Source organism: Gastrolobium bilobum, unplaced genomic scaffold, assembly GCF_033153095.1.
Source record: "Gastrolobium bilobum isolate Gb01-03AN ecotype WA unplaced genomic scaffold, APGP_CSIRO_Gbil_v1 utg10772, whole genome shotgun sequence".
In the NCBI taxonomy this organism is placed as follows: Eukaryota; Viridiplantae; Streptophyta; class Magnoliopsida; order Fabales; family Fabaceae; genus Gastrolobium; species Gastrolobium bilobum.
Window position 1 is genome coordinate 189,713 of NW_026897585.1, and position 23,716 is coordinate 213,428.

A 23,716-nucleotide genomic window follows, 5' to 3' on the forward strand; every position below is an offset into this window, starting at 1 on the left:
AACTAATGTGATGAATATATATATATAAAGGAATAATGTCATGCAAAGCTATTCTTAATTATATTTGTATTGTAACACTCATTAATTAAGCAAGTGATTGTTCAGTAAATCAAAGAAGTTAGTACTTGCAATTTGGTTGGCGTGCCAGTTCACAAAGGATGACACATGATCAGAAGTCAACTTTTTGATTGTTTTGTTTTTTTCCTTTTAACATTTACACATGCAACATGATGCTGTAAAATTAATTTCAATATTTCCTTACAAATTTTCTAAATTCTATGCTAAATATATAATTCCTTTGTAGGGAAAAGTTGAAGTCCAAACTTGAGTTCATCTTCTCAACTAATTAACACTGAAGAGTTCATTTTAGATGAATTTTATGCTGTGTCTACATACTTCTGCTTCCTCCTCCATTTCTTCTCTTTTTTGGCTCTCGTGAGAAGCGGATAACAGTTGACAGGTAAGTTTTTTTCTGGCTCTTGTGCTCATCATGCTTCTAATTTTTTCAGTGAAATCCTAATTTATATGCACAATTTCTGACCATGGCGGTGCTTCTGGCTTCGATTTGGTTTCTTAACTATCAATTGACTGAACAGGATTTTCTTTGCCCTTATTTTGGAGCAACATAACTTCAGCTGTCATGTAGAATTAGAAAAACTGATTTGCGTGTAGAACTTCCACAACTTTTTCTTTCTAATAACCCTTATTTAATAATAACACAAAAATATTTAGCAAATATAACTTCTTGTTTTCATTGTTTAATTATCAGGGGTTTGTTTGAAGTGCAGGAGAAAAGAGGGTGATGGGTTAAGTAAGATGATGATTGAAAATTCAAGTAATAAAGGTCAACAAGCCAAGCAAGAGGGTGATAGCAGTAATATTATTGAGAAGTTCTCCAAGGCACCCTCTACCTCAAGACAATGGACATCATTCAGAAATCCAAGAATTGTGAGAGTCTCACGTTCTTTGGGAGGAAAAGATAGGCATAGCAAGGTTTGCACCATAAGGGGACTCAGGGACCGGCGCATTAGGCTGTCTGTGCCCACAGCAATTCAATTATATGATCTTCAAGATAGGCTTGGGCTCAGCCAACCAAGCAAGGTCATAGATTGGTTGCTTGAAGCCACAAAACTTGATATTGATAAGCTCCCACCACTTCATATTCCTCAGGGTTTTGCTCAATTTCATCAACAAACCCTACTGCCTCATCATCATGAGTCAGGTACTACTCTATCCTCTCTTGGAGGCTTTTATGATGCTAATTCCCCATTTATGAAGGATAGGGGAAATCAAAACCTCATGGGAAATAGACTAAAAGGTAAGGAAGCTGCAAGTGTGTCCATCTCCAAAGAAGATGAACAAGAAAATCCAGATGGAATTGGTGGTTATAATAGGCAGAATTCAGCTCATAAGATCTTCCCCATTGGAAATAGCTCTTCTTTATCTGGGTTTCTAAACAATGTCATGACATTCAACTCTTACAATTCTCAGCCTTCAAGTTTATCTTTGTCCCAATTTGGAAGCCATGGATTATTTCCTTCCCAGGTAGATTCTGATCCAAGTAGTGGCAGTGCAGTGCAGTTTTCATCTTCTTTGCCTGTACCATTTGGTTCCCAATTACTTTTTTGTCCTTCTTCTCCTTCACTTTTTACTCCACATGCTCCATTTATGGTCAACTCAGAGGAAAGTGATCCAAGACAATTCAACCATATTCAGATCTTGAACTCAAGTTCTCAAGGAGTGTCTCATCCACCTCTTAGACGCCTTCCAACTCCATTTAGTTCCAGGCTTCTTGATTCAGATAAGGGTAATACTCGTTCTTGAAGCTCCTCTTCGTACTCCTTTTCTTGATGATGTCACTTTTGTTGATTGTATGCCTGCAAAGGATGTGAACAAGGCTTAGAGGGTATTCTTCAAAGAAATTAATCTAGATAATAAAGCACATAATTTACATTTTTCACACTCAGCGTGAAGATGAATAATTATGTAAGTATTACGGAAAGTATTAGTCTCATGCATGTTTCGTGCATAAATTATTAAGAAAAAATTGTGTGCACAATACATGCACAATATGGATGCTTTCCCTAATAATAAGTGTGACAATGCTGTACATATGGAATAATTGTGTTTAAATTAATCCTTGTGATTGTAGCTATAAATACATTGTTGACAAACCATTATGATTATGAATTAGAATAAATCAATCTAAAGTAGTATTCATGTGTTTAATGTGTTTATCTTCATATATAATCAATTTATTAATTGTATGTTAAATTAAGCATACTATTTTTTAGTACATACATGCACGTTTACCAGAGTCCAAACAAGCAATTTGACCAAGTCTTACCTATGCTTTGCTAGAATTTAGTGTTATTGCAAACTCAGATAGTCAGCATTTTAGTTAAGCTTGACATAAAGGAAATGTAGGATAATATGATTGATATCTGAAAGCAGAGATTGATAAGTAAGTAGTTAATACATTTATGTATATTTACATTTTTATCATTTACATTTTTATCAGTTGCATTATATAGAGAAACACAATATGGAAATTAGTTTCTTTTGTTAGATAAACTTCTGAGTACTCTAGTTAGAGGTACTATCAAGTCAGAATTTTGTTTTCTAAAGGAAAATACACTTTGAAATATTCTGCAAATTGAGAATGACAAGTTTGATTTCCCACATATGCATATATGTTATAGGTTTTGTCTTGCAAGTGTGGAATGGTTGGTTTGCTTGTTATTTTATCGTAAATCTATTCTACGTACTGGTCAATACATGGTTCTTTTGTTTTTACTACTTGTAAATGACTAAATGGCACTATATGGCGGAGGCTTTTTGACAGTTTTGATGCAAAATCCAAGATATATTAACAGATTAATTCTTTTGATAAATTATTTATAAAAAAAAATTGATAGATGAAATTAGTTTAGATGAAATTATTTATAAATTCAGTGCGAGTGAAACATGCATAGGAAGTGTGCGCGTTTAAATCACACATCACCTCATGTGTAATTTGTTCAAAAACCAAAAAACATCTATCATACGTATTGTGTTCTGCAAGACATACATGGAGTGCATGTGCGATTTGAACACATACGGCCAGGATGCGTGTCTTACATTACACTGATTTTTGCAAAAATTGCGAATGGCGGTGATGTGCGACTTAAACATGTACATTTTTCATGTGTGTTTCACTATAAATAGTTTGTTGTCAAAAGAATGAAACCGATGATATGTTTGTGTTTTTACTTCAACAGGATCAAAAATCCAAGGTTAAATAATGTGTCTTATTCGGACAGATCTAGATGAAGATTTTAAGCCAAGTAAACTCCTGGAGTCCATGACTTTCTCAAACTCTAGTAGGAATCACGTATGATTAAACATTATAGAAGTTTCACGTAGCATATATAACTAGCTAGCATGATAATTAACATGCAAATAGGAAATATGCATTGTGATCGACTGTTTAATTAACGGAGAACATCTTTCGAATATATATAGTAACCTAAATTAAATTAATCAATTTTCTGAAACCCCACATTAAACAAACATGCTGAATATCTAACTAAAAAAAGTGATTCAGAGATCCAAATTTCTATTGTCGACTTTGTTCGTGATATCAATTGTTTTGTCCTGGCAAGCAGCTGAGAGGTAATTGTTGCCACTGCAAGTTGTGAATCTTGTGATCATGGAGTCACAGGACAAAAACATGATGATTACTTTACCATTTAACCAAAACTCACTCTCTACTCTATGTACTAAATGTTCAATTATGATGGAAAGAAAATTTAAAACTGACAATGTACGATGAAATTAGATGCAAACTTAGAAATAACTTTTGGAGCTTGATAAATGACTTCTTGGATAATCTCTCTCATCCATGCATGCCATATGACACAAACATGATAGAGTTAAAAGAAAATGAAAAAAGGCTAATGAAAATGCAACTAAATGCAACCCCTCTATAATATATTACTAAAAAAACAACTATAATAAACTCTTAAAATTAAAAAAAAAAAGAAGATAGATCATGAGTAAGCCTAAAGATATATATAACTTTCTCCAGTATAGTGCATAGGCAATAAACCTCATCCACGCGCGTTTATCTTTGTATCATTTTTAGCATTATATTGATGAATTCATGGAGCTGATGAATGAATTAATTCCCTCTATACAAAGTGAGAAAATGTTTTTGAATCTATGGTTCTTCTGACCATGAAAATGAAGCAACATAAAATCACAAGCTTGTAAGCAGTCTGTGTTGCCAGTAGACAATAATATATCACAGGATCCAAGGTAAATTAAAGGAGACCCAGTTGTTGCTGCAATTTGACTTTTTTAAGGGTCCTTTAAAGGCGGCAGCAAAAAGAAAAATGAATAAAAGTTTTATTTGCCAGTGGTCCAGGTTCTAAGGTTTTAAAACTAAGAAAGAAAATAAGACAAAAATTAAGACAAGACAGCTACATTTATAATTTATAAATAAGTGAGGATATTTTAACTATCAAAAATTCTTACTACTAATTTACTACTCATCACATCACCATTGGATCAAAGAGAGAAAATGTTAAAAAGTTTTTAAAGAAAGAAAAAATGTTAATCTAACTGTGATTAGATAGATAGTAAATTGATTGTGAAAAATTTTAGTAACGAGAATATCCCTTCGCTAAATAAATATGATTTTATTTTGTTACAGCGGCCAGCAACGGAGCTTCGTCCGCTACATTACACTCATTTGCTAATATGTACAAATTAAAGTTGATATTCTATTGCGTACCCAAAAAAAAGAGAGTTGATATTCTATAAATAAATAAATAAAAACCTCTAAGAATTGTACATTGCTAAGTATTATGCTATAGTGACATGACTTTTTAATATTGGTGTCAGCTTAATCGTTAATTTTCATAAATTTAACCATTATAATTTATTATGTCACACTTAATTATTAATATTCAATAAATTATAATCGTTAAATTCACAGAAATTAATGAATAAAATTTAGTATCAAATTTTTTAGTCTTGTCCGCGATCATTATTTCTGTTTTAAGTTTTGCAAGCCTCAAACCGGATAATTATTCATGTAATTGATAAATCGGTGGAAAAGTGACAAAAATATAAGTGATATCCAACGAATTGTTATGAATTATATATAATTATTTATCTTTTTATATATTTATATAAAAAAATTGTTTTTACACATTGTCACTGAAAAAAATTACATTTTCATTCAAGTATGTATTAATGAGTTATTAAGAAAATTCTCATGATAATCATCTCAAAAGTCATACTTTTTTAATGATAACAAATTTATGGGAAAAGTCCAAAAAAATCCTATAGTTTTGCTTTAAATCATTTACATCCCTATGCTTTTTTTTAATCACTTATCCTAGGATTTTTTTCATCTAAATCTATCATTAATACGGTTAGACACTTAGTTAATCTATACACTTTACCCTTCTTAAAAAAAAAATAGACCGATGACAAAAAAAGGAAAAAATAAGATGAAAATGTTGAAAATTTATACCACTTACTAAAAATAGTAAAAGTAAAAAAAAAAATGGTCGTAGCTCAGTTGGCGTATGTGAGCTAAGCAGGTGGGGGTGAGAGCATGTGTTCGAATCTTCTCAGTATCACCTTTGGGAAGGATTTAAAGTCTTAATCTTGTACACGCCCCGAATCGAATTAGTTGTGAAGCAATGAACCGATTGTAATATTTTCACACAAAAAAAATAGTAAAAGTAAAAAAAAAATAAAGATAGAAGAAAAAAGATCAAATATATTGAAATCAAAAAGAATAAAATAGAATATGAACAAAAAATATAGAAGAAAAAATAAGACTAGATATGTTGAAAACTTACAATTGTGACATAAAAGACTAAAATGAAAAAAAAAGACTAAATCAGAGCGAGAAAAATAGACGGAAGAAACAAAATAAAAAATAGAAGTAAAATAAAACACTAATATTTTTCTATTTTTATTTTATTTTTTGTTCTCCATGTATTTTCTTCTTTTTGATTAGTTTGGTTTTTTTTTCTTTTAATTTTATTTTTCGCTTTTAGTCTTTTCTATCACTGTTGGTAGAAAAATTAAAAGAAAAAGAACTCAATCTTGTAAATTTCCAACATATTTAGTCTTATTTTTTCTTCTATTTATTTTTTTCTTAAGTCTATTTTTTTTATTTAAACTCTTTTTATTTTTTTTTACTTTTTATCTTTTCTGTTACTGTTGTAAGTTTTTAACATATTTGGTCTTATTTTTCTTCTTCTTTTTGTCCTCAATTTATTTTCTTCTTTTTTATTTAGACTTCTTTAATCTTTTTTTTCTATTTTCATTTTTTTAGTCTTTTCCATAAGTGTTGTAAGTTTTCAACTTATTTGGTCTTTACTTTTTATTTTATTTTTTAATATTTTTTCCAAATCTATTTTCTTATTTTAACGATGTTAAGGAAGAGTTTGGATGAAAAAATCACATGGGATAAATAATTTAAAAAAGCATAGGGGTGTAAGAGATTTAAGAAAAAATCATAGGGATTTTTTGGACTTTCCCCAAATTTATCTAATCTTATAAACTTAAGAAAAGTGTTTATCATTTTTAAATAATACAACTTTGTGTCATTTTAAATGAAACAACAATGTTTTGATATATATTTGTTGGTCTTTTATATTTTCTCTCCTCCATAGAATTACCAGGAAAGAGAAAGAAAGAATAATGTGAAAGAGAGAGAATGTAAAAAATCAACAAATACATACCAAAATACGATCGATTCACTTAAAATGACGCAAAATTGTGTCATTTAAAATGACTAACATTTTTTCTATTAACTTAAAACGATAAACATTTTTCCTATATAAGTTTATAAAAAAAATTAATCTTAATTTTTTTGTACAAATAGCATGCAATTTCTTTCCTCTTATATATTAGACTTCTTTTTTCCTAAACCATTTTACTTTATATATAACAATTTTTGTTGATATTCTTATCCTAATCTATACATCAAACCTTTTGATATTAAAATGAAACACGGTTTTAATTTTTTTTTCTTTTCCTGAAACAATATCAAATTTTGATGTAAAAATTTCATATAAATAACATTTATATATTATTATATCAATAAAATACAAACATGAAAGGACAAAAGCCAAAAAATATCATTGATTCTAAGGAGTACATGTACAAAGGAGTACGATCGATATATATAGAGAAACTAATGGAAAAAAAGTAATAAATTCAAATCCTAAAAATAAGAAAACATTAATATAACTAATAAAGGAAAGAAATATTACATATATATTTCATATTTTAGCATTCCCCCTCAAGCTGAGAAATAGATATTTATCATTTATAGCTTGCTATTAAATTCTTGAAAATATTTTAATGAAAAGTCCCTTGGTAAGATATCAATTAATTGATGACCAGAAGGAATTTATGGAGTAGATATCAGTTCACTATCTATTTTCTCTTTAATGAAATGACGATCGATCTCAATATGTTTTGTTCGGTCATGTTGGACTGGGTTGTATGTTATATAGATGACTGACTTATTATTACAGGGTAACTATAAGTCCTTCACATCTCATCTTGAGATCATCTAGAATAATTTTTATCCATAACAATTCACAAATATTTTAGTTCATGGCTCAAAATTATGCATATGCACTCGACCTAGCAGCTACATTTTACTTTTTACTCCTCCATGTTACTAGGTTTCCATAAAGAAACATAAAATAGTCCTAAATAGATCATCGAGCAATCACATACCTAGCATAATCAACGTCAGTATAAACTTCTAGGGTTAGATTTTCCCTTTTCCGATATAACAGTCCCTTGCTTGGAATGAACATAAGGTACTGGAGAATCTTGCCTACTTCGTGCATGTGTTTTTCCCTTAGGTCATGCATGAATTGACTAACAATGCTAACTGCATAAGCTGGATCAGATTTAGTATGAGCTACATATATCAATCTTTCTACTCATCATTGTATTGTCCCTTTTCAACTGAAGGACTCTTCTCTTTATTTTTCAGTCTCTGATTTTGCTTAAGAAGAGTATTGAAAACTTTACACCCAAGTTTTATCACTTCTTTAAGAAGATCAAGGACATACTTTTGCAGAAAAATAAAAATATCTTCCATTGAATAGGCTAATTCTATCCCAAGAAAATATCCCAGCTTCCTAAGACCTTTAACTTCAAATTCAGTAGTCAATTTCTCTTGTAGCACATGTTTCTTAACTATATCATTTCCTTTGATAATAATGTCATCAACATAAATGGGGAGAATAACGACTTTACCTCCTTGAGAGTGTTTAATGAAAAATGTGTGATCTCCTTGACTATACTTGTATCCCAGTGACACCATAACCTTGGTAAATATTCCAAACCAAGCACGTGGGGATTTCTTCAACCTACTGCAAACTTTAAATTTCTCCATTTGTGGTGTCATATCCCGGTGGAATCTCCATGTAAACCTTAAATAATTCACTATTGAGAAAGACATTCTTCACATCAAGTTGGTTCAAGTCCCAATCAAAGTGAGCAACAAGGGACAATATAACTCTCACAGTGTTCATTTTGACTACTAAAGCAAACGTTTCTTCATAATCAATGTCATAAGCTTTCTTGGCTATTAATCGAACCTTATACATATGGAGTTGTCATCTAAATTATATTTCAAAGTATAAACACAAACTATATGAGAAAGAAAGGACCCACGACCGAAACAGTGTCAGATCAAAAAGGATAGCACAAATATGGAAAAAGAAGGTTGGGGCGAGCACAACGACGACGAGCACGACTAAGAGGATGCTTCATATGCACCCACGTTGCAAGGCAATAGCGTATAGATCTCACGCATACAGAGACAGCCAACACGAGGAGGTGTGTGTGGTTGTTTCTAGTGATGGGCTCCTGGGTTTCAACCGATTTAGGACGCACGACCTCATCCTAGGATTGACCGGTTAGAAAAATGATTGAATATATAGTCAGCCAGAGAGATAATAACGATTGAAACTTTCCAGTGTGTGTAGAGGTGCATGGAGCAATTCTAGGACGACGCAAGTGTGTCGAAGAATTCTAGATCGGGATATTCTGAGTGAAAAATTTGCCTTCTTCACTGGAAAAGTTATCGAAATTTTTTTGATTGACCGCGAGTTAGGACCATTGTTGTCAAAAACTAGTGTAAAAACTTACATTTTTACTAGAGAGAGTGCGTGTTAAAACGATAGTAAAAACTGTCCTTAGTAAAAATTGGTAAAAATGCCGTGTAAAAACATAAAAACTGTAAAAACTTGTGTTTTTACCGTTTTGACCGTTTTTACTTAAAACTAATTTTTTTTTAAAAAAAAAAAAAAGATTTACAAAAAAAGAAATTAAAAAAAAAAAACCCAATTTTCATTTTCCCCAAATCATATGCACAAATCTTGATATCTTTTTGTTTAGATATATGTCTTTCATAATTATGTCTTATAAAGCTGCAATTCTATTATAAGTTATGCTATAGAATCATTTTGTGTTTTTGGATCATTGTGTGCACTAAAATAAGTGGAATGATATCATGATGAGCGATGATCCAAAATCTGCCTAGTGTATGAAGCAGTTAAAGCATGTTGGTTATCCATTACTTGTTAGTTATCACTGTTTATAATTTTGGCATTTGGTTATCAAAAAAAAATTTCCTTTTTAGATAGATAAGTGGCTCAACACACATTATGAGATATTTTTTTATATGCATATGCATATATGTATGTATGTACATATATATATATATATATATATATATATTTGTATCTTGACCTCAAGTAGTAGAAAGTAAAAACTTTACATTTCGTGTCGTTTCTACGTTTTACGTTTTTACCGCCCATTTCCGTTTCTACGTAGATACTCGAGTTTGACAACATTGGTTAGGACAACTGTGCAAGAGAATCCGCACTAAAGGCATAAAGAAAGGTCTGCACTAAAGACAGTAGCTGCAGAAGCTTAAGGCTCCTATATCGAGAGTTGTGATACAACTTAAAAGGAGAAAAATTAAAAAATATTAATAATTCTCAAGAGTACATGAATAAAGAAGTTAGAGATATATATATATATATATATATATATATATATATATATATATAGAGAGAGAGAGAAACTAATGAGTGTAAAGGAAACCTAAATCCTAAAAATTAAGGAAACACTAATTTGAATAATAAATAAAATAAATTTACAAATATTTTTCATATTTATAACGTAGAATATTATTCTACCTAATATATAGAGAGAGAGATAAACACTAATGAGTCTAGAGAATGAACCTAAATCCTAAAAATTAAGGAAACACTAATTTGACTAATAAATTTACAGATAATTTTCATATTTATAACGTAGAATATTATTCTACCTAAAAAAAATGAATACCAAATGATAAAGATTTAAAAGTTTTTTCTCTTTATATTATATATAGCTCCATATTATATACATATTTGGAGAGAGATCATTTGACTTTAGAGGAAAACTTATATATATAATTTTTTTATTAATAATAATTTCAATCAATGTATTTTATTTTATATAACTTTTAATGTAGTGTATTAATTATTTTAGCTCTTGAACACAAATAAATAAAAATTTAACAATATGATAAAAATATAAAACACAATATTCTTATGATTTAACATAATTTTTAATATTTGTGTGTGGGCACGTGCGTGTTTATGCATAATCATTATAAATAAAAATTTATATTATGTTTTATTGTTATTATTCCTTTATTATTACATTATTATAAATATATTAATTTTGTGATATCATTACACAATAATATATTATTTAGTGATACAATGAATATTTTTCTTTAAAATCTATTTCTTCTTCTAACAAGAGTTATAAGTCTCCTAATAATATTGTTAAGATATAAAACAATAATTTTTTTTTAAAATTTTATATCGTTAACTGAATTTGATAAGATATGACTTGTAAAATAAACAAGCTTTGTTAAAGATACAAACAGTTTTAAAACATGATCATTTATTTTATTATTTATATACTTTTATATTTTATGTATTTATGTTATGGATAAAGTTTTTATCCAGTCAATGGATATAAGTTATATCTGGTGAGCTCAAAATGATATCATTTTGGGGCGAAAATCAAAGTATTTTTGTAATTTTAATATATTGTAGGGATATATTAGTCTTTATTTATTTTTTAATCTTATAACTCAAAATAATATTGTTATAATTTTATCTCGAGTGACTGGAGAAATACTTTTTCCTTATATTATTTTGTTCTTTGCAAGTGAGTTAAGTTATTTTTCCTATATAATTCATGTCCATAATCCATTTTAAGAATCAGTGGAAAGTACAATAGATAAGAATAAAACAATGGCGCTTTTGTATGTGAGTAGTTGCATGCGCTTTGTAGGCGTGCAGAATAGCAATTAGCACATTCGGCATCAAATAAAATTTGTAGGCCTTGTGGTCCTATATGTCTGATATATTGTGCTTTAGTGAAGGGAAGGGCCGAAGGGACCATTTCTTCTGCCTGCTCTTCTTCCTTTTGTCCTGAAAATTAAGAAAGAGAAAAACCTTTTACATTAGCAATAGAGGATATATACTTAATTATGTTGAATATTTCTTTAAAGTTTTAAATGTACCACAAAGAAAAAACCAAGAGCTCTCAGTTCACTTTGTTGGGGCTGCAAGGAGCCCAACACCATCATCTAAATATTCGACAACAATAAACCCTAAACCAAAATAGCTAAATAATGAATAGCCCCCGGCGAGGATCGAACTCGCGACCTTTCGCTTACGAAGCGAACGCACTACCACTATGCTACGGAGGCTGATTGCAATGTAAAATAAATTAAAAGTAATATGTATCATTTTCTAAATTTGATTTGCTCTATTTTTAAATTTAAGGTAATAGATTTGAAACAAAATTTAACTTTGTGCGTGCGTTAGCAAACTGAAATTATCTCATTTTTATTTCTGTTGTACCCATTTTTTAAAATTTTATCTTTCCATTATTTAGCCCTTCCACTCCTTAAAAATAGCTTAGCATTACATTGATGGAAGTTAGTTCTCTACCCACTTTTTTGCACTTATGCATTTAGATTGATGACTATGGACTAGTGAAGGTGACAAGTGCAGTCAGGAGAACTATTCTCTTATATTGTTTAAGATTTGGTTTCCCAATGCTTTCTACAAAAATATAATGGGAAATATGTCTCTCCTGTGGTAGGAGAGACAATATTTTTCCTACAGATACATCGAAATGTGTGTCTTCTCTTTTCTTTTTTTCTTTTTTATTTATTGTGGTGGTACCTACAATGCCTTTGAGTCTGCAACATGAGAGAAGATGTCTCCTACTACGTAAGAAAATACAAACCCAAATATAATATTCCAGATTTTGTTGTAAAAAGGAGACGGACCCTTTTGTTGTCTAGAATATGAATTCATCTAAGAGACACTTTCATGGCATTTCCCAATAGTTTTCTCCACTTTCATTGAGGTGTGCAACTTATAACACTTTCATGGCATGATAGTTGGTGGCCTTACAAAAACCAAACTATGCGTCACAAGGAAAACACAAACAAGATGTGTCGTTCATAGGTGACACACAGATGTTCCACAAAGAATTTTTTTAGAATACCGCAGATGTGAATCCATGGTAAGTTACTTGCTTTACAACTTAGCAAAAATAATCAAAGCTCTAAATCTACAAACTTTATGGCTTGACACCAAAAAATTATATGTAAATGACAAGAAAGTGATGGATTAGAAATTAGTGATAAAGGGAAGAATGGAATGAACTACTTTCCAAATAGCTTCTTGCGCCTACCCAACTTGACTCGAGAACTAGTTGCTTCACCAATCACAATCTCGTCAACTAAGTCCTTAAATATCAGTCTCTCAACATCCAACACAACCCCAGGTATTTCACCATGGAAATCTGTCCATCTTTCTGAGCCATGCATCACATCTTCCAATAGAATACTTTTCAGTCCATCCCCTTCATCTTCTAAACTGCAATCTGGCTTCTTGGATTGAATTTTTTCTACCTCAAAGCACAGTTCTTTAAGAAGCTTTTGTGCACTGAGGACTTTCTTGGTGAGTCCATTAGGCTTCAACCATGGCTCGGGAGAAGAGCCTAATTTTACACCAAGAATCTCATTCACAGCATCAAAGATGAGTTTCCTGTGAAACTTCTCTGCATTTAGCTTCATGAAAGCAACTTTTCCGAGGCTGCTCTCTTCTTTTGAAAGCAAACTACTTACCTTGGTCTGCTCCAACACAAGGAATAACTCAGGGTTAATGGGATGACCTGATGAGTGATATTGAAATGTCAGCAATTCAGAACTCAGATCTCTGAGTAGTAGGCCTGAAGCTAATAGTATTTCGGAGATGTATCTGTGGTCTGGATTTGTATTTTCACAAAGGGAAGCTATGTAATCGATTCTAGCTTCATCATGATTTGAGTTTAGCCGTCTAAGCTTCTGAACAAGGTGATCTATGCTTTGCAATTTCTTGCGGTTGATCCCTCCAGATCCTGTGCTGTTAACTGAAATGCTATCTGCAGGGTTCCACTGATCTATATTTTCGTTTTCTTTAGATTCTTGACCATCTGCAGCATTTAAGCATATAGTGAAGTAGCGTAAAGAAAATATTATTTTTAAAAAGAAACTCAACAACGTATTAGACTATTGCACGTGACAAATACAATTAAGATTCCTTTATTTAGTGGATACTTGATGCTAAATATTCCGGAAATACATATTACACAAGGAAGAACGTACAAAGCCTATTATGTCTGATGCATAATGTAAAGAACCTTGGGATACACCACCCCAAAAGCTAGCTCAAAGGGTGGAAGTGCCCAAGGCCTTATAAACTCCACATTAGTTGCACATACAACCAATGTGGGACTATATATCTCAACACGCCCCCTCACACGAGAGCCTTTTGGGCTTGAAGTGTGGCCCCTCACACGAGAGCCCTTTGGGCTTGAAGTGTGGACAATGCAACAGGCTCAGCCTACCTGTGTTAAGAAACTCCACAAGAGAAAGAGTGGGGGACGGCGAGGCTCTGATACCACGTAAATAACCTTGGGATACACCATCCCAAAAGCTAGCTCAAAGGGTGGGAGTGTCCAAGACCTTATAAACTCCACATTAGTTGCACATACAACCAATGTGGGACTATATATCTCAACACATAAAGCATGAGTCTTTTCCTAGTTGTCACAATCATTGGCTTTGAAAATTTTTTAACATGCATACAATTTGAACGTCAAAAAGACTGGATACAAACCAGAAAAATCAGTGGCCAAAAGGAGCATAATTAGGAAAACATCATATCTAAGTGCCAAATCTGACATCTATTTTGAAGTATCTGTGCAATATAAGCATGATCAACCGTATTCTCAAGTTGTTGTCAGTCCTTCATAAAAATGGATTTTCAATCTATTACATGAGAAACCATTTCAAAAAGAAAAGAACTAATCTTTTATAAATAAAATTGTAATCAATCCTGAGGCTGAACTGATGGTCAAAACAAGAATTTGTCTTATTTTATTGGACTCAATATGAAGTATAGTCCTCAGGGATAATCAGGCTCTTAATTTTTGTATCCTTATTTGGAAGGCAAAAACCATACCTTTGGGAGCATTGCATATAAGCTTTACAGGGGATGGCACATCATCTCTGTATACTGAGATATCAAATACTGAAACACAACTTGGATGATCTGGGCCATTTGCTGCAAGTTCAACAATCGGCTCATCCTCATCCAATCCCAGAGTTGATTTCTGGAAAATTAAATAAAATATACATGTCAACTAGTAATTGGAATATGCAACTACTAAAATTATAAATTTTCTCATACAGATCTAATCAGAAAGCTTGAATTAATAGAGATTATCCCAGTTCTTACCTTCTTCATTGATCCTGAAACCAATTGCTCAATACCCTTCATGGATGGGCTTTGGCTATCAATAATTTCAGCAGATTGTAAACTGCTGGTGACTTCCATATCCATCTTTGAGTCAACTGAGATACTGTCTGATTGCAGAGATATTTCATCACCTTGGCAACTTAAACTTCTTGATTCATTGCTTATGTCACTAAGTTGGTCATCACTGTGCTGTGAATTATGGACTTTAGGTCTCAGTTTTCGAACAGGAGAACTTGATTCTGTTGTCTGCTTACTGGATTGCCTTCTGGTTTTATTTGAACCTGATGGAGGGGTAGGTGGTCGAGATCTCCTCTCCAACTCTAACTTCTGCTGCATTCTTGGGCTCACAGATCCTGAATTCTTTACTGAACTTGGGCTATTATCTTTTGGAAATTGCTGAGACCTTGGTTGAGATTGTGTTGATTTTATAGTCTTGCTACTACCAGCTTTCTTATCACTGGAACTGGTAGAAGCATCCCTGCGATTGTTTCTAGGAGACTGATCTTTTGCTATTCGACCAGAAGCTGTCCCTCTTTTATTATGTGCATGTACACCACCACTCTGGAGTTTATGGTAATCAGAAACTCCAACAGTTGGAATGACTGAAGAAGCCGAAATTCCAGCTTTCTCAACAAGTTTTGCTGGTTTCATGATCACAATTGGTGATTCAAAAGTCCTTGCTGAGTCAGTTCCCCTGATTTTATGTTTCCTTACCGACAGAGAATTCTGAACTAGACTCATTTTTGGTTCATAGTCTCTTTGATTTGAAACAACATTTGAAGCTTGTTCTTCTTTTCTTGTCTCTAACAGCCCCTTTACTTGCATTGCTTCTAGTATCCGTTTGAGTGCTCTAAGATCCCTTCCAGACTGTTTAAATTCAAGATCCTTCAATCTCTTCTCAATCTCACTATAAACTGAAGGAAATGAATCTGGTGTTCTCGGTGGAGCTTTTATGGACCTGGAATTTGGTTTCTGAGAGCTTCGGTTTCCATCCTGCTGCTTCCATGGTGCTGGTTCAATGGGAAACCTTGAACTTGAGAAAGGTTTAACAACCAAATCAGGATTCTTCCACTGCGGGGGACTTGGGTCTTTCAATGAACTTTTAGGAGAATTGGAAACTCGGAGTGGCCCGGTGAGTCCATTTTTTGAAAACTGAGCATTACTTTGAGTTGAGCCAGTTTCACTCACACTTGACTGATTATCACTAGCCAAATAAGACTCTGGCAATGCTTCCAAGCCCATTAATTTTGCTACAACACTAGGTGACCGGCTCTGAGTTGCTGAAGACTGTTGTAGACTAGAGACTTTGTTATCTGAGGTGGAGGTACCACCAGTGTTCAAATTTCTCGAGAGGTGACTGTGTTTTGAATCAGAGCTGAATGTGCGCCATGAACTTTCCCTACTGTCAAGTGAAAGTCTAGGAAGCTCTTTTAGCTTTGGTGGAAATTTGGTGGTATCAAGTGATTCAAAAGATAAACGACTTATTTCTCTTCCATCATAAGAAAACCGACGAGCATCCTTTGATGTGGAATGCCAATGTCCATCTTTCACTTCATATGATAATCTTGCAAGTTCTTTAACTTCTTCATCATAATGCCAAGGTGCTTCCCTAAGTTTAGCAAGAAGTCGGAGTCTGAGAGACTCCTCTAAATCAACAGGCACACTTAGTTTTCTATCCACAGATTTGGACAGCTGAAGAGGTCTTGGGGAGTCCATGTGCTTTATAACACCAATGGCAGCTTCCTCTTTGGATAGTCCTCTAGCCTCCCTATACATTGAGTCCCTCACCACATCCCTCAGGTCAAGGGAGTGACGCCCTAAATGGGGAGAGGTACTTGATTGGTTCATAACTTGGTCCCTCATTGGAGTTTCAGGAAAAATAATCCGGTCTAAGGGAGTATCTGCTTGAGCTTTACAATCCAGAGAGGACATTGATGATGAACAAGAAGAAGAGAACGAGGCTCTTGATGATTCTGTTGAAATTCTTTGTTTTTCACTCACACCCTTGTTTAAGCTTGTATCCTGCGATTAATTCGCTAAGTTGCATAAGTTCAGTTTCTTTCAAATGTGTGCAGTTTTGTTTCAGACAAGATGGCAATTACAAGACATGCATTACCCAAACAAGGAAAAAAACAGAATCATAAGTCTCTGAATTAGGAAATAGAAATAAACAGAATACATTTGATTGTGCAGAAGTTAAGGGTATGGACAAATCCTGAAATTGATTTTGAGGAAGATAACAAACAATTCTCAGCCTTTTACATTTGACTCCAGTAGATGGTATGAATTGACTCACAACCCAATGATAATATATCATTGGATCAGCATATGCATACTTGATCTAGTAACAAAAATTCCATGCCTTAAATTGAAGCAATATTCAAGAAATCTTGTATAGTAAAACAGTAGACAATTTGTAAAACGGGAAAAGGAAGGTTCTTACAGCTGCTGTACGTCGTTGGCGTATGCTATTAGAATCTCTTTCCAGGCTGTCATAATTGTAGTGGGAATTGCCTACAATGAAATGGAAACATATGACCAAGAACCAAGAATAAACCGCATACAAAATCTTCAAAATGAACTTCAACATTTGTTAAATAAATTATGACAAACATCTTATCCACGTGAATTCAGAGCAAACCTGCAAGGACTAAAAGAAAAAAGAAAAACTGCAAACCACCCTCCCCACTTTCAAAACATGTGAAGAAGAAAGATGAAAAAGGACCGAATTAGACAAAAGGCCTTAAAACCCATGACACTAATCTGAGATTAGAATCCTTGTGATAAGTCAACTATTAGGAAACAGCTCAATTCATAACAATTTCTGAGATTGACAAGAGCAAAACAGAAAGAGGGGGAAAAAAAGATCAAAATAATGCTTATATAAACTAAATTACCAAAATTGAGCATGTAACTACTAGAGGTTTACCAGGAGGAGGCCTCTTCTGGCTAATTTGGCGAGCAGTAACAATATGATGACGATCAAAGAGTTGAAAAATCCCAGTCATGCATCCTATCTGCTTCTGTAAATCTGGGTTATCATCTGCTAAAGAATGTAGGAGTTTTGCAGCCATATCCACCTCTTCTTCTCCAATTAAACTCAACTTCTCAACTACCACAATCAATTGCAATTACTCCCTCTTCATAAAAGCTCTATCATTTGTTACTCTCCAATCTACCAACACAACACAACGCTGGAAAGTGCAAACCCCTTCAGAAAAAGGTTTCAGATTCTAATAACAATAACACAGAATCCGGGACTCCAGAGAGCTCAAAGGGGTCCTTATTCCTTTACCATCCAAAAATACAATCCATTTTGCTTAAAGATAAGTAAATGAGCCTCCTTTCTCTTCCTTCACACTCAATTATAGTACAGGCCAAAATTCATCTTGTCTTTAACCCAGATAACTACAAGTCAATGGAGCAGGTTTCCACATTTATGCAGTTCCATATGCAGCATCCAGAAAGAGGTTTCCTTCCCCAGCTGCAGATAAACAATACTCTTGCTAAACCCTCCAGCTAATTTCATCAAATGCTATTATACAATTGACTCCTTACAAAATATGAAAGAAAACAACTTTTGCCGACTGAACTGAACACTACAATCCCAAAAATTTCCAATTATGACTTATATTCCCTTTTTCGGTATTGGGTTTCACAAGAAATAAACCAGGCAACACCTTGTATGATAATAACCAAAAAAAGGCCAAATGAAAAGAAAGTGGCCAATACCCCTTACAATATAAACACAAGAAACACAGAGGGACACACACACACACAAGCTTGAACAACCTAAATGAAACTAGTTCCAATGCAGACACTTCAAATGAATGTCAGCAGATCCAAGAAGAATTGTAATAATAAGATCTACTGATCTCCTTAAAGAACAAATGGAGAATCATAATAAAAAATGTGCTACCAATCTGGTCAGAGCTGGCACAAAAATTCCTTATTATTTTCTTAATATATATTATTTTATTTTTTCTTGGGGAGAAAGACAAGAGAGGGGTGAGTGAAAAATGTTTTAGTGGGTCAGATGTACCTAAGACTCTTTAACTCACAAATCCATGTGGGATTAGGATGTGTGGGTCTGAACCTGTCTGCATGTGCATGTGATACTGTCAGGACAGAGAGGGAGAGAGTACAGCTTGTAGGGTCTAAACTCAAAAGGCTCAGTAAAGTGTATAATCAGTTATGCATAATAAGTGGTAAGTGGTAAGTGGAGGAGGGTGTGTTGATTTTAAAGCACTGAAAAATGTTGAAAAGGTTGCAATACTCTTACTTCCTGCAAAAGTGCAAAGTACAACCAAATAGAGTTTTCACAAGTGGTAAGGAAGTTGTGTCCTTTAAACCAATGATTTTGTGTTCGAGTTTTAAAAAAGAAAAAAATGATGAAGAGCCACCTCTCTGTAAGATCTGACGATGCTAGAACCAGACTAGTATCAAAGATGAACCGATGGAGGAGACAATAAAAAAATGCAAATTCCAAGTACCCCTTTTCAAAGCTTCAATCTCTCATCCTTCCATTGAAACCCTCCAGTTTCCTCTACAAAAACGTAGTTGCTAAGAAAACAAATACAATTTAAGCTGCAAACTAATGTATTATAGTGATTATTCCCTAACATTTTAAATGCATTTTTGTCAAATATATTATAAAACTTGCCTAAAGCATTCAATTTGTTTATTAATAAATGGATGTCATTATTTTATGATATTGTAAGATGTAAAGTGCCGTGTGTCGACTCGTCTGTTTTATTACAAAAGCTTATAATAATCTAATGCATTCTTTTTCTTTTTAATAGTATGAAAATCTCCAATTTTAATTATAATAAATCAAATAAATTAAAACACAGTGACAACTTTTTGCATCATTCAATAATAAAATACTTGCCACTTACAGATAAGTTTCCATTCCTTAATCTAATTCTTGACCAACTGAAAACAGTGCTCGAGGAAGAAACATCATCGGAGTATGTGTTAATTGCCAAAAATTAAAAACGGAGAAGGGAGAAAGATATCTATTTAAACTAAAAGATAATGCGATTTAATGTATGGACAGGAAGGAAGATATACTGATGAAACTCTGGACAAACTGATTTACTTTACAAACTTTCACATTCATTCTATTTTGTGTGCAAAAGATAAACTTCGGTCTATTAATATTTTGAAGGGATTTTAGATTGTTTAATTAATTAAGTTATCTTGCAATCATGCCATAACTAAATTGGAATTATTATTATTTTTTACTTGATGTATTTATTTATTTTCCTAATCCCACATGATGAATGAGTCCAATGCAATTTATTGTGTCATTGATGTTTAATCAATAATTAAGAGACATAACCATACATGCAGGCCATTACAAATTACAACCAATACCAGCAAGTGAGCAAGTCTTAAAGCACCTTCAACGAACACCTACGTAGTATTTAATTTCACAGGGTCAAGTCAATGATGCGTAAGCATATTATATACAGATATGCATTAGTACATATACAGCGTTTATATATTTTATATTTTATACAAAAATATATACACCGAATATACTTGGTAAGTTCCATTGCTGGACCCCACCCGTGCATTATCTAGATTGCATCTTAGGCTTAGGGTACCCCAGAGAAAAAATTATATGGAAAAGTCTGATCCGTTATTCAGGAACTGGGAATTCTGTGTCAGATTTATGGGGCACAGGGCCACCCAGCAATTCCTAATTCATTCCAAAATTTCCCAACAAGCTATTTCATATTGTTTTTACTGAGTTTCAGGGCATAAAAGAAGAATGGACACTCCCGAGTCCCACGGGTCCAATCGTCAGAAAAAATCTAAAGGGCTACCTTGCTTTATTTCTCATCACAAGTAAACATGATTCATTGATCAAGAGTTGCTAGAAAATGTGTTTACCCCAACCCCACAAATGGGCTCGTTAGTTACCACATGTTGCATTTTAGGCCAAAAGTAATAGTTATTATTTAGGGTGCAATTTTTTTTAAGGTAATAGTTTTCTTATGCAGTAGGAGATAATTATTATCTTCTACATACTCATTTATGTATGTGAGGTTCACTTTTAGGATAAGAGAAAAAAAGATAGAATGAAACTTATCTTGAATTTGTGTGTATAGGAGATAAATTCATTCTTATGTAACATAAGAATAATAAATTTCATCTTTTTATTTACCCCAATCACTTCAAGTGTAATAATTCCATCTAATTTTGACCCCACACTAGATATAGGCTTGAAGGTGATCCTATATAGGCTTGAAGGTGATTCACTAGGATTAAAGAAGTAGGATCCCTTATCCAAAAAAAAAAGAAAAAAAAGTAGGATCCCCAAAATGAATTCTTTGCGGGAGGTTTCTCTAGAGCCCATACCTGTCTCGGAGATAAAGAATACTGTCAACATGTTTGTAATGCAGGATGGCTGTTGGGATTGGGGGAAATTCAATGTGCTACTTCCACCGGACGTCATTGACTGGATTGCTGGTATGATTCCCCTTACTGATGAGGATGGAGAAGACTGCGTAATTTGGGACACTTCAAATGATGGGGCCTTTTCAGTTAAATCGGTTTACATGGTTCTCAATCCTACTCCCATCTCTGAGTGAGCATGGGAAGAAATGGTCTTTGGCTTGGGACTGGGAGGGCCCCCAAAGAATTAGGAACTTCCTCTGGCTTCTTATTGGTGACAAGCTACTTACTAATGAAGCTAAATGTAAGAGACACATGGGGGAGGATAGTTGTTTTCGTCGCTGTCAATTCCCTGTAGAAGATGGTCTACATATATTCAGGAATTGCCCTTAGTCTAGAGCTCTCTGGTTGAGAATGGTCGACTGTAACATCAGGCCTCAGTTCTTTAATCTAAGCTTTATGGATTGGTTGGAAGATAATCTAAGTAGGAGGAGGGGTAGGCACAACCACTATTGATGGGATACCCTCTTTGGTGTCACGTGTTGGATGATATGGCAAGAGAGGAATAATTTCATCTTCAAAGAGGATTGCAAGACCCAAGATTGTGTTATAGCTGGAGCGAAGTCCTTCACCATGAACATTGGGTTGGCAGAGCAAACTTTAGCCACCGCCGGGATTCGTCCTAGCTGGAAACAGGAAATCTTTATCAAATGGATCTTCCCTCCTTCTGGTTGGGTTAAGCTGAATATGGATGGGGCTTGCAAATGGAACACCAGGAAGATGGGCTGTGGAGGAGTCATTAGGGCTTGTACTGGTCATTGGATCGTGGGATTCTCTAAGAATCTGGGTAAAGGAAATTCTTTGATTGATGAATTATGGGGTGCTCTTATTGGGCTTGATCTAGCTTGGAGTAAAGGCTTCAAGTCTGTTATTATGGAGGGGGATTCTTCTACCATGATCAATCTCTTGAATGATGGTTGTGAGCCTCACAAACCTTGCTTCAACCTGGTTCTCAAAATCCAGAGCCTTATTAATCGTCCCTGGCGCGTTATCGTCTCCCACTCCCTCAGGGAAAGCAACTCGGTTGCTGACTGGATGGCCAACAGCTCCCTAGCTCAAGACTGGAGCACTGTCGTGTTTCTACACCTAGGCTTGTAAACATGTAGTCTGTTTTTGTTTCCCGTGTTTTTCAAAAAAAGAAAAGAAGTAGGAAATCACATATGAATTAGATATAATCGAAGTGTGTTAAGTGGAATGATGAGTGTGAAAAGGAGTCATTGAACCCAAGTGAGGGATCACTTAAGTCATGAGCTAGTGAACGGTGATTCACTATGACCAAAGACATGTAAAGGTTAAGGAACCCTCATACCCATTCAGGGGCGGAGCCAGGGGGAGGCTAGGGTGGGCGGCCGCCCCCCTCCCCTCTCCCCCCCCCCCCCCCCCCCCCCCCCCCCCAAAAAAAAATAAAATAAAATAAAATTGACGCAGTTGTAGGCTAGACGTGGTACTGTTGTTATTGTTAAATATGTGTATTCTGGAAGTTCTGATTTGAGATCCAAGTAGAAATCTACCTCCACTTCACCTAATATGTGTGTGTCATGTGTACCCTTTTCTGTATATTTTTTTTTTTTATTTTCATTTGCTATATTTTGGTTAATGAAAGCTTTCACATTTTTGCTTTGCTCTCTTGTCATTTGCATGGTTATGTTTCTTTTTGAGTAGTGGTTTCATACAGAGAAAATGAGTTTGCTCTGACTTAAAAGATTCACTTTTTGGGGCAATTTAGTTCAGTCTTTTATTTATTTAAAAAAATTATAGTTAAAAGCATTGTTTTAGTTGATGTTAACGTTGAATAAAGGCATTATCCTTTTTTGTTTTTAATTATTGCTTTTAACTACATTTTCAGTCTTTTAAATGTTGTTAAATGTTAATATTTTGGTAAGAAATTACCTAAATGAGTTCCATAAAAGTATGAAGTCAATTGGTAGAGAAAACATTGATATTATGCAGCACAAAAAATTAATTTTTGCCCCCTTTCTCTCCAATTCTGACTCCGCCACCGTATCCATTCAACCTTGGGCGCAACTTATGAAGGAGTGCATATGGGCCAATTGATAATTACTTAGGCTAAAGGATTAAATGAATAAAATATATATATTAGTTCCTCAAATATATAAAATATTATCATATTTATCTTTATACATAATTAAAGAAGTGACAAAAAAAAAAAATTAAATTTGGAGACCATTTTATATCTTTAAAAAATTAAAGTAGTAATGTTTAATCTTTAAAGAACTAATTTAATAATAAAAATATTTAAAAGATTAATACATCCATTTCAATTAGCTTATTATTTGTGCACGCCATGAAGATCATACACTTTG

At 33.5% G+C, this 23,716-nt stretch overlaps 2 protein-coding genes and 1 non-coding gene across 5 annotated transcripts; 1 reads left to right on the forward strand and 2 right to left on the reverse strand.

Annotated features, from left to right (window-relative positions):
• Nucleotides 1-334: 334 nt before the first annotated feature.
• On the forward strand, nt 335-2,170 carry LOC133308350 (transcription factor TCP5). Of its 3 annotated transcripts, none has more exons than XM_061508969.1 (2): nt 335-460; nt 789-2,170. In XM_061508969.1, the coding sequence occupies exon 2, from the start codon at nt 817-819 to the stop codon at nt 1,822-1,824; it is 1,008 nt and encodes a 335-aa protein (XP_061364953.1). In that variant the 5' UTR covers nt 335-460; nt 789-816; the 3' UTR covers nt 1,825-2,170. The 3 variants fall into 3 exon arrangements, with proteins under 3 accessions (XP_061364953.1, XP_061364954.1, XP_061364955.1); XM_061508970.1 differs by having other exon boundaries at nt 338-460; nt 770-2,170; XM_061508971.1 differs by having other exon boundaries at nt 422-460; nt 784-2,170.
• Nucleotides 2,171-11,746: 9,576 nt separating this feature from the next.
• TRNAT-CGU (transfer RNA threonine (anticodon CGU)) lies at nt 11,747-11,818 on the reverse strand. The gene has a single exon. It is a non-coding gene; the product is annotated as a tRNA-Thr (tRNA).
• Nucleotides 11,819-12,787: 969 nt separating this feature from the next.
• Nucleotides 12,788-18,001, reverse strand: LOC133308356 (protein LONGIFOLIA 2-like). The gene is made up of 6 exons (XM_061508978.1): nt 17,875-18,001; nt 17,371-17,450; nt 14,907-16,949; nt 14,631-14,781; nt 13,929-13,934; nt 12,788-13,599 (listed from the first exon to the last, which is right to left on the reverse strand). The coding sequence occupies exons 1-6, from the start codon at nt 17,999-18,001 to the stop codon at nt 12,788-12,790; spliced, it is 3,219 nt and encodes a 1,072-aa protein (XP_061364962.1).
• Between the last annotated feature and the right edge of the window lie 5,715 nt (nt 18,002-23,716).

What these genes read in the sequence shown, in the direction of transcription:
- LOC133308350 (XM_061508969.1), top strand. Translation starts at nt 817, where the DNA reads ATGATGATTGAAAATTCAAGTAATAAAGGTCAACAAGCCAAGCAAGAG.
- LOC133308356 (XM_061508978.1), bottom strand. Translation starts at nt 18,001, where the DNA reads ATGGCTGCAAAACTCCTACATTCTTTAGCAGATGATAACCCAGATTTA. An exon ending in GCCAACGACGTACAGCAGCT is followed by an intron (nt 16,950 to 17,370) that starts GTAAGAACCTTC and finishes AATTAATCGCAG; the next exon opens with GATACAAGCTTAAACAAGGG. An exon ending in TTTCAGGATCAATGAAGAAG is followed by an intron (nt 14,782 to 14,906) that starts GTAAGAACTGGG and finishes TTAATTTTCCAG; the next exon opens with AAATCAACTCTGGGATTGGA.